The 18,548-nt window shown below is 39.2% G+C and overlaps 1 protein-coding gene across 1 annotated transcript in view; it reads left to right on the top strand.

The window, feature by feature from the left end:
- The window catches only part of DNAAF9 (dynein axonemal assembly factor 9), an 80,563-nt gene that overhangs the window by 41,957 nt on the left and 20,058 nt on the right, over positions 1 to 18,548 (top strand). The window contains exons 18-28 of the mRNA XM_066549162.1: positions 2,489 to 2,559; positions 3,491 to 3,541; positions 4,360 to 4,447; positions 6,657 to 6,760; positions 9,347 to 9,493; positions 12,106 to 12,194; positions 12,403 to 12,498; positions 12,792 to 12,909; positions 13,696 to 13,784; positions 15,858 to 16,034; positions 17,862 to 17,987. Of these exons, the coding sequence (XP_066405259.1) occupies positions 2,489 to 2,559; positions 3,491 to 3,541; positions 4,360 to 4,447; positions 6,657 to 6,760; positions 9,347 to 9,493; positions 12,106 to 12,194; positions 12,403 to 12,498; positions 12,792 to 12,909; positions 13,696 to 13,784; positions 15,858 to 16,034; positions 17,862 to 17,987 (1,156 nt within the window). The remainder of the gene's footprint in view (positions 1 to 2,488; positions 2,560 to 3,490; positions 3,542 to 4,359; positions 4,448 to 6,656; positions 6,761 to 9,346; positions 9,494 to 12,105; positions 12,195 to 12,402; positions 12,499 to 12,791; positions 12,910 to 13,695; positions 13,785 to 15,857; positions 16,035 to 17,861; positions 17,988 to 18,548) is intronic.

Raw genomic sequence — 18,548 nt, 5'->3', positions numbered from 1 at the left:
TTTCTTTGGGACTCTGGAGGAGCCATGGAAAGATCGGAATAAATCAGGATTTCTTTGGAACCCTGGAGTAGCCATGGAAGGATCAGAATAAATCAGGATTTCTTTGGGACTCTGGAGCAGCCATGGAAGGATCAGAATAAATCAGGATTTCTTTGGAACCCTGTAGGAGCTCTGTGTGTGTCAGAGCACAAGAGCACTGGGAGTTACTCTGCTGTGAAAACTCCATGGAAACACTCAGAAATCCTTAAAATAATAGGATTTTCATATTTACTAAAGAAATTTCCAGTCTTAAAATTAACATACTGGGCATTCTCAAGTATGTGTGTGGTATAAGTTTAGTGGCCATGGTGATATTAGGTCAGAGGTTGAAAATTCTAAAATTCAACACCACTCTGTCCTTCTGTTGGCTTTGCTGTGATTGGAAAGCCAAAGGAATTCCAGTGGATGTTTTTGCTCTTCCCCTGATGGGTTTGGAGCACTGAGAGCAAAGGAAGAAGCTGTGGAAAGATCAGAATAAATCAGGATTTCTTTGGGACTCTGGAGGAGCCATGGAAAGATCGGAATAAATCAGGATTTCTTTGGAACCCTGGAGTAGCCATGGAAGGATCAGAATAAATCAGGATTTCTTTGGGACTCTGGAGCAGCCATGGAAGGATCAGAATAAATCAGGATTTCTTTGGAACCCTGTAGGAGCTCTGTGTGTGTCAGAGCACAAGAGCACTGGGAGTTACTCTGCTGTGAAAACTCCATGGAAACACTCAGAAATCCTTAAAATAATAGGATTTTCATATTTACTAAAGAAATTTCCAGTCTTAAAATTAACATACTGGGCATTCTCAAGTATGTGTGTGGTATAAGTTTAGTGGCCATGGTGATATTAGGTCAGAGGTAGAAAATTCTAAAATTCAACACCACTCTGTCCTTCTGTTGGCTTTGCTGTGATGGGAGAGCCAAAGGAATTCCAGTGGGTGCTTTTGCTGTTACCCTGATGGGTTTGGAGCACTAAGAGCAAAGGAAGAAGCTGTGGAAAGATCAGAATAAATCAGGATTTCTTTGGGACTCTGGAGCAGCCATGGAAGGATCAGAATAAATCAGGATTTCTTTGGAATTCTGTAGGAGCTCTGTGTGTGTCAGAGCACAAGAGCACTGGGAGTTACTCTGCTGTGAAAGCTTCATTTAAACACTCAGAAATCCTTAAAATAATAAGATTTTCATATTTACTGTAGAAATTTCAAATCTTAACAGTAACATAGTGGGCATTCTCAAGTATGGGGTTGATATTTAATGGCCATGGTGATATTAGGTCAGAGGTTGAAAATTCTAAAATTCAACACCACTCTGTCCTTCTGTTGGCTTTGCTGTGATGGGAGAGCCAAAGGAATTCCAGTGGGTGTTTTTGCTCTTCCCCTCATGGGTTTGGAGCACTGAGAGCAAAGGAAGAAGCTGTGGAAAGATCAGAATAAATCAGGATTTCTTTGGAACCCTGGAGTAGCCATGGAAAGATCAGAATAAATCAGGATTTCTTTGGGACTCTGGAGCAGCCATGGAAAGATCAGAATAAATCAGGATTTCTTTGGAATTCTGTAGGAGCTCTGTGTGTGTGTCAGAGCACAAGAGCACTGGGAGTTACTCTGCTGTGAAAGCTTCATTTAAACACTCAGAAATCCTTAAAACAATAAGATTTTCATATTTACTAAAGAAATTTCCAGTCTTAAAATTAACATACTGGGCATTCTGAAGTATGTGTGTGGTATAAGTTTAGTGGCCATGGTGATATTAGGTCAGAGGTAGAAAATTCTAAAATTCAACACCACTCTGTCCTTCTGTTGGCTTTGCTGTGATGGGAAATCCAAAGGAATTCCAGTGGGTGTTTTTGCTGTTACCCTGATGGGTTTGGAGCACTAAGAGCAAAGGAAGAAGCTGTGGAAAGATCAGAATAAATCAGGATTTCTTTGGAATCCTGGACTAGCCATGGAAAGATCAGAATAAATCAGGATTTCTTTGGAATCCTGGACTAGCCATGGAAAGATCAGAATAAATCAGGATTTCTTTGGAACCCTGGAGTAGCCATGGAAAGATCAGAATAAATCAGGATTTCTTTGGAATCCAGGAGTAGCCATGGAAGGATCAGAATAAATCAGGATTTCTTTGGAACCCTGGAGTAGCCATGGAAGGATCAGAATAAATCAGGATTTCTTTGGAATCCAGGAGCAGCTCTGTGTGTGTCAGAGCACAAGAGCACTGGGAGTTACTCTGCTGTGAAAGCTTCATTTAAACACTCAGAAATCCTTAATAAGATTTTCATATTTACTGTAGAAATTTCAAATTTTAACAGTAACATACATTATATTCTGAAGTATGTGTGTGGTATAAGTTTAGTGGCCATGGTGATATTAGGTTAGAGGTTGAATTTGGTGATCTTGGAGGTCTTTTCCAACCTAAATAATTCCCTGATTTCACTGCTTTGCTTGCCGTGGCTCCCCTGCAGATGGCAGCATCCATCCAGACTCCAGGCACGTTATCCTGACTGCAGCTATTCCAAGATTTGCTTCCTGGCTGGTGAGTGAGAGCACAGAGCCTCAGCTCAGCTCATCCCCAGGGCAAAACTTGCTCTGGGAGTGGGCTTGGCTGAGGGAAAACCTGGAACCTGAGCACTGGAACACAATGTTGTAATATTAACATACCCTGGTTTTTTAGATTTGGGTGAAAAGTGAAAAATTAAGCTCGTGGTTCCATGCATAGCAGGAGTTTTAAATTATTATTATTAAAATTATTTAACAACAACAACAACAACAACAACAATAACAACATACATCAGAATTATTATTATTATTAATATCATCATCATCATCATTAAATTTCAATAATAATAATAATAATAATAATAATAATAATAATAATAATAATAATAATAATAATAATAATAATAATAATTTCATTATTATTATTATTGAAATTTTCATTTATTACTATTATCATTATCATTAATTTCATTTTAATCTCGTCAGGTTTTTATCTTTTTAAAGGTCTGGTTGTTTTTGAAGTGCACAGTGGGACTTTTGAAAATTCTGTTTATTGTGGGGCATTTTAGATCAGCCCAAAAGAAAGCAAAGCTTGATTCAAGACCTTTGATGCCCTGCACTGTGTGAGAGATAGAATTCCAAAGAATATAACAAAGCTGGGCATTGCCTTTGGCAGTGCATGCTTGAACAGTAATAAAACATAAAGCTGCATGCTTTCTATCTAAATAATATTTTAGTCTATAAAGCATTTTAATGGGGGGAATGTGGTGCAATAAATAATTTTGGTCCCGTGGTAGCACAGTATTAAGAGCACAAAATTGTTTTTAAAACACTCTGTGCTCAGGGCTTCTTCTGTCTGTGGTACCTGAGGTTCTTGTTGGCCTCAAAACTTCTTTAATGCTTTTTATTTAATGTTAGACTTTATTTATATAAATCACAATTCAAATGGAAGCTGTTTCTGGCTGCAGGTTGAAGACAGTGATGTGAAACTGTCTGAAAAGGCACAGCAAGTATTGAAGGTAAAGTTAAATATTTGTGTTAAACTAAAGAAGTTACACTTTGATGAACCAGTATTTAAAAAACTTGAGCTACGACCAGACTCTCTTTTTATTCTGTGTGTTACTTCTCTTCTACAAGACTTGCTTGTTCTGCCCTGTCTTTTTCAAAATTGCACATACAAAATAATATATTGTGTGTAAAAGTTTGAGGCTTTCTTTATTTCAAAGAATCATAAAACCCAAGAGCAAAAAGAGTCCTAATAAAACTATGATTTCATGGAAGTCTCACTAAACATTACTCATGGAGCTCATGTGTCTCCAAAAGCCCCTAAAACTTGATGCAACTTTCTTTTAACTTAATTAGCATGCTAATGTCTAAAGGAAAACACTCTAAACACTAGGAAAAAAAAAAGAGTTTGGAATCTGGAAACATCTTAAATCACATGAGTTTCACATTTGTGGTGCAATTTGTGGTTCCCAGGAATGTTCATTATAAATAGATTTATTTTCATGTAATATACTTTTAGCTCAGTAGATGGACAAAGTAAAAACAAAAAAGCTCAGCCTTGTGGTTGTGACAATAACTTGTAACTTCATTGCTGTTGGCAAAACCAAAATGGGGGGAAGGCTTTTAAAAATTATCCTCTTGCCTTGCTCTCTTTCCCTGGTCCTTCTCTGTCCATGCAGGATAAAAATATTTTAAAAGTTCTTGACCGATGCTGTTTGAAAATTAAATATTTTCTCTTGGAGCTAAAGCAGGAGAAAATAGAAATATTCCTGCTTGGATTGGTCCTTGATCCAGTCTGTGATGTTGCTGTTTGGTTTTTTTTTCTGTTTAGGAGGACAAATCTTTCCTGGGCACTTTACTCACTGGGGGTGATGGAGTTTATATCTGTTCCAGCAATCCACAGGCCATGCCTGCAGAAGGTGAGATATAGTTGGGTGGTTTTCTTTATTTTTTTTTCTTGTTTTTTTCTTGTTTTGGTGAGTTTTTAAACAGAAGAGAAGTTCTGGGATTCACACTCTGATGAGCCAAACTGTGCCATCATCTTAAACTTCCAATTTGCCTTTCCAAATCCCTGGTGTTTAATTCCATGTCTGGTTTTTTGGTCCCAACCTCTGCCTGAAAATCCTAGAAGGAGAATTCCTGCAGAGCTTTGGGCTTTGCAGACCTTTGGTGGGAGGAGGCTTTTTTCCACAGCTCACCTTCCCAACTGGCTGCTCCTGCCCTTGCCAGATGTGCTGCCAGATGTTTTCTGCCCTTTCTGTCTCTTTGAACATGAGCTTGGAAGGATTGGCCATTGCAGAAGTGCTGTGGGCTCCCAGCTCAGGAGGAGAAGGCAAATATTCCTCTCAAAGCCTCCTCCTGGAGCTGATGTGTTCCAGGTTTCTGCCACTGCCATTTTCTCTCAGGAATTCAGAATTTGTCAGCTCAGCTGCTCACTGTGGCAGAAAAAAATGCCTGAATTTGGTCCTTCTCAGATCCAGTCCAGTTACAGCTTTTTGACCCAACATCCCTGGCTGCAGTCTTGGATTATTCCTCTTTTTTTTGGTGTCTTTTCCTTCAAGAACTTAAACAACATGAATATCCCAGGAATAAGACTGAAAACAATTTGATAGGACTGGTAGATTTCCCTCCCTCACTGTGCCTTGAATGAATAGATTCTTTTTAAGGCACAATATTTTAATTTTCTATATATTCTGTAATATAAAATATATTACAGAACATATACAATATATTCTATTATAGAATAGGATATATTCTATTATAGAATATATTTCTGTATATTTTCTAGATATATTTTTTACAGAGAAGGTGCTGCTGTCACAGTGCTGATGTGCAGCAGGAGGTGCTGAATATCTGACATTAAGTGCTTGGTGCTGACAGTGTTTAGAGGAGAACCTTCAGCTTTATTGTCTTTGCCCTGGAGTGTGGAGGGTAAATAATGATGTGCAAGGCAATTAAACAGCAACCCTCACATAAGGGCAGCTGCTTTGGCTCTAATTGATCAGATTTCAAAGAGAGGAGGTTAATGCAGAGTGTGATGTTCAGCTGTTTTGCAATTCAGTGCTGTGGGCACTTGTTCACTCAGTAAATAACTGGAGAATGCTGGATTTTATTTTATTTTATTTTATTTTATTTTATTTTATTTTATTTTATTTTATTTTATTTTATTTTATTTTACTTTGTTAAAACTGGCTCTGTGTGCCTCCAAAGGAGCATTTTTTTTTTCTTTTTAAATTTTTAAATTTTTTTTTTTTTTTTAGATTTGTGAAGTTCAGTATTTTGCCAACTCTTTGGCTGGAGAGTTACAAATAGATGCTCTAAAGACCATTAGGAAACACTGCAAGGAACGTGAAATTTTTTTCATGACATGGCAGTGAGGCTGAATTTGTTCCCCAATTTGTTGTGCTCAAATCTGGGCTCTGCAGAGGCTCCAGCCCTGTAGTCTGGCACTGTGAGGTGCAAAAGGTGCATTAAATTCATGGAATAGTTTGGGTTGGAACATTTAGATCCAACCCCTTGCCATGGGCAGGGACACCTTCCACTAACCCAGGTTGCTTCAAAAATTTTAATTATTAGGTTAAATTTTAATTCAAAAGGTTAATTTTAAGTCATTTCTTTTAAGTTTAAATTAAACTTAGTGCTTAAATTTTCCACTTAAATGTTTTTACACTTCAGTTTGTTACAATGTTTGAATTTTCAATTGTTTTGGAATGCAATCTTTACTTAAGTTCTTGTAGTGTCAATTTTGTAGTTCTGGAAGTTTGAAATTTGACAGGATGGAATTTTTTTGCTTTTAATTAAAAAAAAAAGCCTCAGTATTTATGATAAATAGTTCTGTGGGGTCAGATAAACTCAGATGCAGTTGTAGTCATGATTCCTACCCTTGGTAATGAGATCCAGTAAAGACTGATTGGTTGTAAATATTATCTCAAATAAAAGAAATATTTTAATTTAATAAAAATAAAATAAATATCACTAAATATTATCCAAAATCAAATTTGCTGCTTGTTAAATACAACAAAATCCTGCAGGAACATAGTTTTCTTCCTCAGGAAGAAGAGACAGTCATCATGAGAAGCTGAAATGTTGATTTATACCTCATACAATTATTTTTCCTTCAAATTCTAGGTAAACTGTATTTCTTTTCTGATGGAATTCTGTTCTGTGATCCCCACCATGGCAGCATTTCCATTCCCAAGAACCACATGAGCTCCATTTCTCTCTATGATGGAGTGAGTATTTTGTCTCTTCTTTCTGTCATAAAGTTTCCATCAATATTTAATAAAAATGGAATCCTGGTGCAAAGTTTAGATTGAAGTTTTAAGTGTCTGTACAACTGTAATAACTGATGCAAATCACTACACTTTTGGTGCTGATTAACTGAAATTAGTGAAAAAGGAGGAGAGAATTTTGTATTGGAGTTAGCAATGTGCTGTTAACAGTGTGAAAATGCTTTTTGTTAGAAGAAAAATTACACAACATGACATTCATCAAATATCTCTCAGTGTGAAGGCATGGATAGAGAAGAGTTCAAGGTGTGGTGAAGTCATGGAGGGTGAAATTCTGCCTTTTATTAAAAATATAATTGAGTCTCTCCCTTGGCCACCAGAGCAGTGTTCAGGCTCAGTGGGAATTGAGGGGTTAATGATGGCAACTCAGCTCTGTCCACCTCGAGGCAGAAACACTGGCTTAACCATCACTTCTTCAGGGTGGAAAAGAGATTATTTGTGTTGGTTACTGTTTCCTAAACACTGAGGAAAAAAAAACCAAAATCAGTTTCCTTTAGTTTCCCTTTTGTTCAGGTACAGTATTCCCCATTTATTCAGTGACCTCCCTCAGCATTGTGCTGGGTGATTTCATCCCACAATACAGGAAACCAGTAAAATACAATAAAAATGGGATTCAATTGAGATGAAAACACAGCAGCTCAGAGAGTCTTACCTTAGCTGCCTTTTCTTGGACATCAGATTGATTGCCCCTCGTTTCAGAAGCTATTTTAACACTGACCTTCCTGGGATTGTTTGACTCAAGACACTCACTTTCAGAAAAGTTGCTATTTCTGGGACCTGGCCATCATTCTTGAAATGATGCCAGATTTTTGTGTGAAGCTAAGCCTTGACAGGGAGTGTGTTATTGTTCTACTGACTTGGCAGAATATGAGGGTGGAGGGTTTTGAAACTGTTAAGAAGTGACAGGAGAAGCAGGGCAATCGTTGGTTGCTCTTTCCAAAAGTTCCTGCAGCAACATGGATGGAAAAGAAAAAGGAGAATGAAATGTTCTGATTCAAATAAAAGATAGCAAACTTTGAAGTGATGCAAAATGCAGGTTTTTTGGTTTTTTTTTTTTTTTTTGCAGCTTTAGCATGATGCCTGTGAGATATTCTTCTTTTTAACTTGAAAATATCTGGAATTCTGCTGCTGTGCTGTGAGGAACTGGGCACTGAGCTGCCCCTGAGCTCCTGAAATCCCTGGCACTCACGTAGGGCAGGGGAGATTCTGGCCATTCATCAAGGGAACAAATATTACCAAGCAATATTTAGATTTCACAATGACATGAACATCTTGTAAAACTTGGAGCTGGCTCCTTTCAACCTTGTGTCCGTGGGGATTATTGCTGCTGCTGCTGCTGCTGCTGCTGCTTTTCAGCTTTTTTCAATTTGTGGAGCCCAAAATGTTTTCCAGGAGCAGATTTTGTTGGACACTTCTCGTGCTGACAGCAGCATGGATGAGTTGGCCTTGAAGTCACTTCTCAGGAAATCTCTAAACCATCCTGAAGAATCCAGGATCAGTGGAATCTGTTCCAAAAGCCATTTTCTCTTAAAAGAAATTGTTCTCTTTGAGGAGAATATTTTTGTATATTCTTCAGTGACCTCAGTGACTTTGAGAGGATTATTTTTATGATTAATCCCTCAGTCAGCAAAGCAGCGAGATTCTGTTTGCAAATGTCTCTGAGTTGATACCAATTCTTATGTAACAGTTCCCCAACTTGAGCTTTTTCTTCTCAACAATGAGTACAGTGAGTTCTTTGCCCATTTCTATTGAAAGTGAAGGGGATGCCACTAAAATTCAGATTTGAGCCCTACATAATTGAATTCCCATTTCCCAGAAATGCTTCATGCTTCTAAATTGTTCTGATTTTCTAAAACTTTGATGTGAAAAGGGTTATAAGTGAAAAGGACTTGAATATAAAACACTTCAGCATCCTGCAGATTTGTATCTAAAATCCTGACCTGGATTCCACAGTCATGGAATGGTTTGGGTTGGAAGGGACCTTAAAGACCATCTTGTTTCACCCCCTGCTTGGAACTTCTTCCACTTTCCCAGGTTGCTCCAAGCCCCATCCAACCTGGCCTTGAGCACTTCCACCACTCTGTGGAAAAAAAAACCCAAAACAAACTAAAAAATAACCCAAAAAAACCCAAGTCAGTATTTTCTCAGAAAAAAAATGAACCTGAGTTCAGTTCTTCTGAGGGAAACACAACCTGAGGGCTTCAACCTCCCTTGTCACCTTTTTAGGTGGCATTGAATTCATTTTTCATCTGCTGTCTGTGTTGGACATGTGGCTGTAGACAAAAGGTTGTTTGAAGCAGCAGCAGAAGATGGGTCTAAATTTTGGTGTGGACAAGAGAAGATATTAAAATTTAATCTTTGTTTTCAGGACAAGAGTTTAGTGCTTCACTCAAACTCAGATCCTTTGTTTTGAGCTTGTGATATCTCCAGTACCTGCAGATATTTGTGCTCCACCCCTCCTGCTCCATCTCTGTGCTATGCAAAGTAGAAAATATTAATTTTAACTTGCCCTTTTTCTTTCTTTTCCAGGATTCCAACAGCATTGTTGCTGCTCTCTTTATAGACTTCAAAAGTTCTCTGCTTCCTCATCTCCCCATTGAATTCCACACCCAGAACAACTTTCTGATGATTGCACTTTTCCCCAAGAGAAAGATTTATAAAGCTTTTTATTCCCAGGTAAAGTGGGAAAAGTTTCATTGGGGTGGGGGAGAAGCCACAGGATTGCTCTGTGTGTGTTTAAGATGTGTGAGAAACTCCAATTTCTGTAAGAATTTCCAGTGATGGTGCTGCTCCTTGTGTTTAATGCTCCCATGTGCTTTCACTTTGCCTTCTGGAGGCAGCCAGGGCTCTAAAATCTCCTTTGCTGAGCTGCATTTCAGTGTAGCTCTGGTGTCTAATTTGCTGCAGGGATTGTATGGAGTGGCAGAGGTTCCATTGTGTGTTTTTGTGGTCAGACACATTTGGATCTTGATCCTTGGGGAAGTGGAGTTAAAGTTTTTCAGTCTCCCATATGGCATTGTATTATTCCCTAAGTAGATTGGCTTCTTGCATTGTGCTGCAGAGGCTTTTAATAAACCCAGCTTTATAACAATAGTGCTTTTGAGGAAATGAGCCTGGAGATTTTAGGGCTTCACAAGGGTTTTTAGGATGTGCTCATCACACTGGCTTGGAAAAGACCACCTAGCTGAGTGAGTAGTCCCCACTGCTCATATTAATGGTCCCATAAAATCTCTCCTCCTTTTATCTTAAGTGTTTAAATTCCTCCCACTGTTCCACTCTGAATGGTTGGCAATCTGTTGTTTGTTTGTATTTGAATTTTCAGCCTATAATATTAATTCTACTTCTATATCTGTTTTATTTTTCTTTTCTCTACCAGAACACATCCTCGAGATACTCACAAATCTCAGACCTATTCTTTCTGCTTTATTTGGCCTAATAAAACAAAACCAGATTCTTTTCAATCTATGCCTATAAAATGTTCTTTTTTCTTCTGATAGTTGTAATGCTTTTCTTTTGATCTGGTTTTTGGCTGTAGATATCCAAACTGTTTGTAGTATTTGAGATGAGGGTGTTTGTTTCCCCTATTGCTTTTTCTCAGGGCTATTTATTCCTGTCCTCCTTTGAGTTAATTTTTTTGGTGAACAGTTCCACACTGAGGTTCATTTTGGGCAGTTTAAGTTTCTCATCTGGCACCACACCAGTTGCTTTCCTCAAGCAGATAAAACAAATCTTTTGTCTTCAGGATGTTCTCTCGTGAACAAAACTCTTCATCAAATTGACTCTACCTGATTGTGTAAACCATGGAAATCTATTATAGTATTTTGTCAGTATTTACCTTCAGGTGTTTATTGATTTCCTCCAAAATTCTTTCTAAAAGTCTGTGTGCCTCACAGGTTACAAAGATTCACTGAAATTTAGGTGCTGCTTCTACTCTTCTCAATTATCTGGCTTGATACCTCACTCACTGGAGCTGTACTTGGATTATTCCAAGCCTCCTGGAATGAGGGAATTACAACTGCCCTGTTACCCAAATCTGGGTTTGTTAAAAACTGAGATGTTGAAGCCACAGAGGTGAAATCTGCTGTGCACGATGAGGTGATGCCTTTCCCATCCTCACTCTAAAGGATGCAGGAGGAAAATTTATTTAGGCTTTGGCATGTGTTAATTTCTCTCATTTTTTTCTTTGATGCCACAACAACTCTTTTTTAACCTTTCCCTAAGTTATATATAAAAGGTTCTGATACATTTCTTCTGGGCCTGATATATTTCTATATTTCTAACACTTGCTAGCCTGACCTATGTTTTCACTTTATCCCCAACCCTTGGACTCTTATGGAACACAAATTTCCCTTGACCATTCCTTTTTTCCATCCCTCCCAGGCATTTCTTTCAGTCCCTTCTGTGTGTTTTGAAGTGGTTGTTTCTTTAGTTGTGTGGATCCTTCTGCATGAGCAATATTGCCTTTGTTAATATCCAAAGTATATTTTATTTTGATGGTTTTTATCTCCTAGCCTTGTGTTTGGGATGCTGAGTTTTTAATGGAAAGCAGTCGTGTCCCCCCCAGTTGTTTTGTCTTGCAGACAGTTATTGTGAAAAATGACAATGGCTGTTGCCTTTACTTATGAAAAGAAGGGAAATTCCAAACACTGACAGCACTTTGTGATTCATCTGAATCTGATTTCTAGGTTCCCAGTGCCATTCAGATTAATGTGTCTTGGCTGGAGCAATTGGATGGGAGCCAGAACATTCCTTGGAGAAACGAAGGGTTTCCTTTTCTTTTGGGAGGGAACAGAGTTTTTCTTCAATTTTGAGTAATGATTGCTGCAATCTCACCTCATGAAAATTACAGCAGTGCTTCAAAGAGACTTGAATTAATTCAGTTCCTTCTGTAGAGCACTTGGGCTATAAACACCTACATTTCTATCAGGGAAAACGAGGCCAGATCAGTAAATTCCTAAAGCACTTCCAGTCTAACCAAAGAAAAGGTTGCAAAATCTGATCAGTGGATTTGGATTTTAAAATTGGAAGGGACCTCAAGGCACATTTCATTCCACCCCCCTTCCACTCTCCCAGATTTCTCCAAGCCCCATCCAAAACTCGGACATTTCCAGGGATGGGGCAGCCACAGCTTCTCTAGCAGCAAAACTTTTATTGTGCAATATTAAATGGCTTAATAGTAAATGTGAAAGTGTGTCTGTTTTTTTAGGTGAGCAAAACCAATTCCTAAACAAATTCACAGCAAATTTGGGAAAATAATGACACTCATGTATAGATCTGCTTTATTCCAGGTTTTCTCTTCATGGCATAACCAGACAAACTCAGGATTATCTTTAAGGGTTGTCCCAGAAGAATTCCTGTCTGAGGAACAAAAGAGGCTGTAAGTTCCTGCTAGTACAGTTACACAGAAGCTGCAATCAGAAAAATGCTGTTATTTATTGGTTTTGCTAATAATTATTTTTAAAAAATGGTGCATTCGTAGTGCAACATTATCTTTTTTTGTACCATTTAATATGTACCCATGTGGTTTAAAGACATGAATTTTTTAGGTTTCTCCTTTAACTAATTAATTAATTTTCTTCTTTTAGGCATTCCAGTGTTCAGAAGCTCTTCAATGCCTCTTTTGCTTCTGGGGAAAGATGCAGGGAGCTGAAACTGTCTGCTGCCATTCCAGGATTGGAGAGGTGAGAAATTACTTTAGTGTCCAAGGGATTCATTCTGTCAGAAATGAGACAAAATTGTTTTGGTAGATGTGATAGCCATCTAAAAATATTTCTTAAATAATTCTCTCTTTACACTAGGATGTTTTTATTCTGAGATAAATTATTTCCTCTCTAGTTTGACCTTTTCATACTCTTGTTTTAGTAATTTCCCAGTTATATATAGATGAAATATTTTTTAGTAATTTCCCAGCTATTTATATGGATGAAATCTTTTGCTGTCAATTGTAATGAAATAAACCTTTTATTTTTGGAAGGTTTATGCAGCACTTCACGGTCAGCAGTGTCAGCACCAAGCCAGTGATGAGGGCACATCTTCCTGTCCTTCTCCAACAGTCAGAAACCATTTCTGACAGCAAAGCAGAAGGTGATAAGGTAAGGAAACAACTCCACAATAATTCCTAACCCTCATATAGAATATTTGGAATATTCTGTCAGTAGTTCTGTTGTAGTGTGATAAAATACTAATCCTGTTCAGCCATGCTCTGCCTCCTCCTCCACTACCATCAGTTTTTTGTCTTTTTTTCTGGTTATATACTTAATTCTTTTCCATTTAAACAGTCTTTTGGAAGTACAAATGGCTTTTCAACCTGGTGAAATAGAGGCAGAAAATGAGGTGTAGATCTTTAGGTGAAGTATTTTCTCTAATGTCCAGAGAGACTTTGCCCTAAAGCAGCAGCTTGTTTTTATGAATTGCTGAATAATTTAACTGAATTGTTCTCTGGAACATAAAAGTCCTTTAAATAGCATAGAGGTAGCACATGATATTTAACATTTGCTGATATTATCTGTATAACAATCCTTTCTCTATAGGGGCAATAACAATTGTCCAGTTTAAGGTGGGCTTTAAATAGCATTTTCAGAGAAAATATTTCCTTGGAGCTTCCCAGCTTTTGAAATCTGCTGAAAACAAAGCCAAAGCAGCAGGAATGTAATCTTTCCTTGCAATATTGCTGGGGTCTGGTTCAGAGACCTTTCTGACTATTAATAAACCCTCAGGAATGTTTTAAAATCTGATTTTTAGATTGGCTTAACTGTGGATTTTTAAAAAAGAAAGGAAAATCTATATGAATCATAGAAAAGAGCCTTTTTGGTGTCTGCACCAGTGTTTCTGTGGTTATTTTGTGTTTAGACTTTCCTTGTCCTGTTTCTGTGTTGCAGGTGATCATCACCATCCTCACTGGGCTGCCCGGGTGCCGTTCCAGCGACCTCTGCTCTTTCCTTGTCACTTTTACCAAGGAGCACGGGAGGTTGGTGCAGCTCAGCTTACACTGATCACCAAAAAACAGCTTGGCATGAAGGCAACAAAAAAATTTATCACTGTTTCATTGGGTGGTTTTTAAACCTCATTTCAGGCTGACAGGTAGATTCACCCTTAAATTTATACATTTAGACAGAAAAACAGCACAGGAGATTTCTTTGTTACCTATTCCATGTGGTGAAGAACTTCCATTTATTGATTTGTAGTGATTCTAAAATGCTTTTTTTTTTGTTTTTTTGAGAAAAGACTATACTAACAGTCCCTGCCACAGCATTGTTTTTAATTTAGCCTGATTTGAGGTACACTCAGGACATCTGTTGTATGCAAATGAGATAAATCTGCTATAGGAATTTGCCACTCTGTGTCTTGATAGAGCTTCTGAAAAATAAAAAAAAAAACCTACCCTTTTAATTCTTACAGCCAAACACCTTAGCATTTAATCTTAGCCATGTTCTGCACTGTTCTTTTACTTTTAACTCAATGTCTTGATTTTATCAAGTTGATTCAGAACAGTTTTGTGGTTCTGTTATAGGGCAAACATGTAAGGTGACTTTTGAAGGTTGTGTAATAACACATCTCCTCATGTTTTCCTGCAAATGTCATTGTTACTTTCCTTTTTTGCAGTGAAATATTTTCATGCCCAGAGTCTCGAATTGGATTTGTCTAATTTTTGTTTACTGCATCACTGCCAGTGATCAGAATTACTCATATGATGTACAGCTTTGAAAAAAGCTGGTGAACATTGTTTTATTGAAAAACAACAAAAAACACCCACAAACCCCTTTGGCAGCCATGTAAAGAGTGTGCATATGCTGGAAATGATAGAAAGCCAAATAAATTCCCCTTCCCCACATGGAACGAGATCATGATGAGAGATGTGAAATCTTTGGGCTTGTCAAACTTCATTTTGATGCTGCTTGAAACTCAGTGCTCTGGTTTGAAAGCAAAACCAGTGAGAGACTCCAAGTCAGAAATATAATTTATTAGAAAAAGGTAAAAAAAAAACCCAAACAAAATACATGCAATAATACAAAAAAAAAAACAACAACAAGCCCTTGAAAGAGTCAGAATATAACCTGACACCCTGTTGGTAGCAGTGCAGTTGAAATGGTGGCTCAGCCCTCCTGCAGTGCCAGCTGTGGTTCTGCTGGAGCAGGGATCCTGCACAAGGGGGGAGTTTTCCTCTGCAGCTCCAGAGGTGCTGTAGATAGATGGGCTTGGTCTTCCTCTGAAGGTGCAGTGGAAGAGGCAGCTGCTGCTCCTCTGGCAATGCACTGGGCAAAGGCTGCTGTGCTGTCGCAAACCTCAGATTGGATCCAGGTAGGAATGCTTGGCTCCTCCCCTGGGCAGAGCATCTCCCCATGGGATGCTGGAATTGGATCAGCCATGCAGGGACACTCACTGGCCATGGACAGAAGAGAATTAATAATGAATGGCCCATGAACAGAACATATGTCACAGGCATATTTTATGAAAAAATTTTTTGTTAAGATCTTTTCTCTTGAGAAGCTGAGAGGCCTCAGAAATGAAATGTAAACAATAATTATCTGATTATCTGCTGCTGTGGAATGCAACAGGTGCATCTTTGATTGGTCTGATGTGGTTGTTTTTAATTAATGGCCAATCACAGTCCAGCTGTCTTGGACTCTCTGATCAGTCACAAGATTTTATTATCATTCATTCCTTTCCTTGCTAGCCTTCTGATGAAATCCTTTCTTCTATTCTTTTAGTATAGTTTTAATATAATATATATCATAAAATAATAAATCAGCCTTCTGAAACATAGAGTCAAACTTCTCATCTCTTCCCTCGTCCTGGGACCCCTGTGAACACCACCACAAACAATTAATAATGAATGGCCCATGACCAGCAGATATCTCCCCAGAGGGAGGATTGGTTGTGGAAGAGATAAAGAAAACTGCCCAACGAACAGCAGAGAACTGCCCCACCTCTAAGAGATGGCAAATATAATACAGATTGCCTTCAATCTAGGACAGTAGGGAGAAAACAGAAGTGCTGTGTGCCAGCTCCTGACCTGCCTTGCTCCCTGTGTGTGCCCCAGGTGGATTGTGTATCGGCAGACCATGGACAGCCCGCAGTGTTTCAGTGCCTCCCACTTCCAGCGCTTCCTGGCCGGGCTCCTGGAGGCCCAGCAGAACCTTGGGGTCCATCAGCCCACCCTGAAGAGCACTGGGAAGCCCACTGGGAAGAACAACAGGCTCCTGGTGGTGCTGCAAGGGTAAAGAATCCAAACTCTTGGAACTCTTGTGTAGAATAAGGCAATTCTGGTTTACTTACGGACCAAACTCATCTTTTCTGTCCCTGTTGGTTTTGTTGCTCCCGTTGAAATGGTGTGCTTAGCTTTCCTCCCATGGTCTGGGTGCACTCACAGCCCAGAACCCTCTGTGCTGGGCTGGTCCCTCAGTGTGGGCAGCAGGGGAGGGGGGATTCTGCCCCTGTGCCCTGCTCAGGTGAGATCCCACGTGCAGAGCTGCCCCAGCTCTTAGGTCCCAGCAGCAGAAGGACCTGGAGGTGCTGGAGAGAGCCCAGAGGAGGCCATGGAGCTGCTCCAGGGCTGGAGCCCCTCTGCTCTGCAACCAGGATTGGAGAGCTGGGAATGCTCACAAGGCTCCAGAGAGAGCTCAGAGCCCCTTGCAGGACCTAAAGGAGCTCCAGGAGAGCTGGAGAGGGACTGGGGACAAGGGATGGAGGGACACAGGGAATGGCTCCGGATTGAAAAGGGGAGATTTGGGTGGGATATTGGGAAGGAATCCCTGGCTGGGAGGGTGGTGAGACCCTGGCACAGCTGTGGCTGCCCCTGGATCTCTGGAGGTGTCCAAGGCCAGGTTGGAGCAGCCTGGGGTAGTGAAAGATGTCCCTGGGTGTTGCAGGAGGTTGAACTAAGGTGACCTTTAAAGGTCCTTTCCAACCCAAACTGTTCTGTGATTCTGACTCCAGAACTGCCAGCAGAGATCAAACTGTCAAAAACCTTGTTGCCTGATAGAGCAGGTGATAACAGAGGAGGGCTTAGTGATGTGTTTTGGATAAATGCCATTTTCCTTGTGGGATAAAGGTGAAGACTGAGCCACCTACCTGTGTTTGACATTTCCATCTCCAGTGTAGCATTTGAGAGCCAGGATCATCTTCTGAGTCATTAGAAGGTGACACAAACCGGGGTGAGGGAGGCACTACCCTGATCTGGCTGCAATGAATTCCAGCTCATCCTTCTCACTGAGGATGTGCAAATGGAGCTCAGCATTTTCTTCATTATGGTCCATTCTGATAGTGTTAAAAACCATAATTTTTTCCATGTTGGAGCCAGATTGATTTTTTTTTGTGTATGTAATTAGTATGGATGGTGTTAAATCCATTGATGGGCAAAATTACTGATACTCTGGTAGAGCACTGGCTTCAGGAACAGATCACTGGAAGTTTTCCATTCTTTATGGATAGTTGGGTGTTGGTGTAGGCAGCTTTAGAGTAGCTGGAGTTCTTTAAATATCCCATTCAGCTGATAACTGAATAGAAGCTTATAGATAAAAGTTTATAACTGGCTGAGAAATAAATACCTGAACTGAAAACTCAGGTTCACCTAAGCCTTGATGTCATACAGAGATAAAATGCAGCAGTGGTGGTGGTCCTGATAAAAAAGGGATGCATTAGTGGTAGAAACATGTTTAAATTGGGATGCTGATAAGTGAGGAGGCTGTTATTTTATTCATTTTTTAACTCAAATTGTGCTTAATTTGCTTGGCATGAAGTGTTTGTGTTATATTGTGCTTTTTGCAAGCTGGACTTTGCAGTTGTTCAGTGCAAAGTTTACACTGTTTTTCTCTGGATTGTTAATAATTTAATTTTAATGTAACTTCCAGTCAGTTTATTTGCTGGATTTGCTTGATTTGTCTGGATTTGCTTAATTTGTTTGGATTTGCCAAGCTCTGAGCTGCTTTCCATCTCTTTTGAGAGCTCTTTTGGAAATCCAGTTTTCCTCCAAGCCATCAATTTCCTCCTGAGTAGGGAAGTGTTCTGGATCTCTGAACCCATTTTGCATTGTGGATTCTTGCAGGTACACTGATGTTATTGATGTTGTGCAAGCTCTGCAGACTCACCCTGACCCAGATGTGAAATCTTCTTTCGTCATTGGAACAATCAACACCTGTGTGGAGCCTCTGAGCTGCTACATGGAACACAGGTGTGCTTTGAAATATTTGTACACATTTAAGAGCAGATATGTCAATTTTTGGTATCACTTTTATAATAATTAGTTATTTGTGATGGTTAATAGCCACTTAAATCCCATAAAATTGCTTAATAATCCATCTTGGAGGAACTTGGAAGTGCTGTTTGGCTTATCAGGATGGCACTTGGTTTCCACTGGGTATGTAATTATATAGAATATCAGTAGAAGTTCAGCTCCTAGAAGAGTAAACAAAGATTGTTTAAGTAAAAATCCTCTGGTTAAGAGCTTTGTAAATCTGAATAATTTTCTTTTTTGCAATCTTGTAGTAAGGCAGATTAAAAATGGAGATGTGCATCTCATGGGTTATTGATTCTGCCACTACTTTTGGATGTTTAAAAAGACTTTACAGGTTTCAAATATGGAATTGAAGGGAAACAATCCCTGAAATGGGGAAGGGAATGACAAAGCACGGAAGCCAAAGCATTGCAAGTGTTAAAATCTGATATCCTGGGTTACTTCAGAGCCAGGGTGGGGAGGAAATGGTCACAGAGCCAAGTCACTGACCTTTGGAAA

The sequence above is a fragment of the Molothrus aeneus genome, chromosome 4 (genome assembly GCF_037042795.1).
Source record: "Molothrus aeneus isolate 106 chromosome 4, BPBGC_Maene_1.0, whole genome shotgun sequence".
In the NCBI taxonomy this organism is placed as follows: Eukaryota; Metazoa; Chordata; class Aves; order Passeriformes; family Icteridae; genus Molothrus; species Molothrus aeneus.
This window is presented reverse-complemented; position numbering and strand designations above follow the sequence as displayed.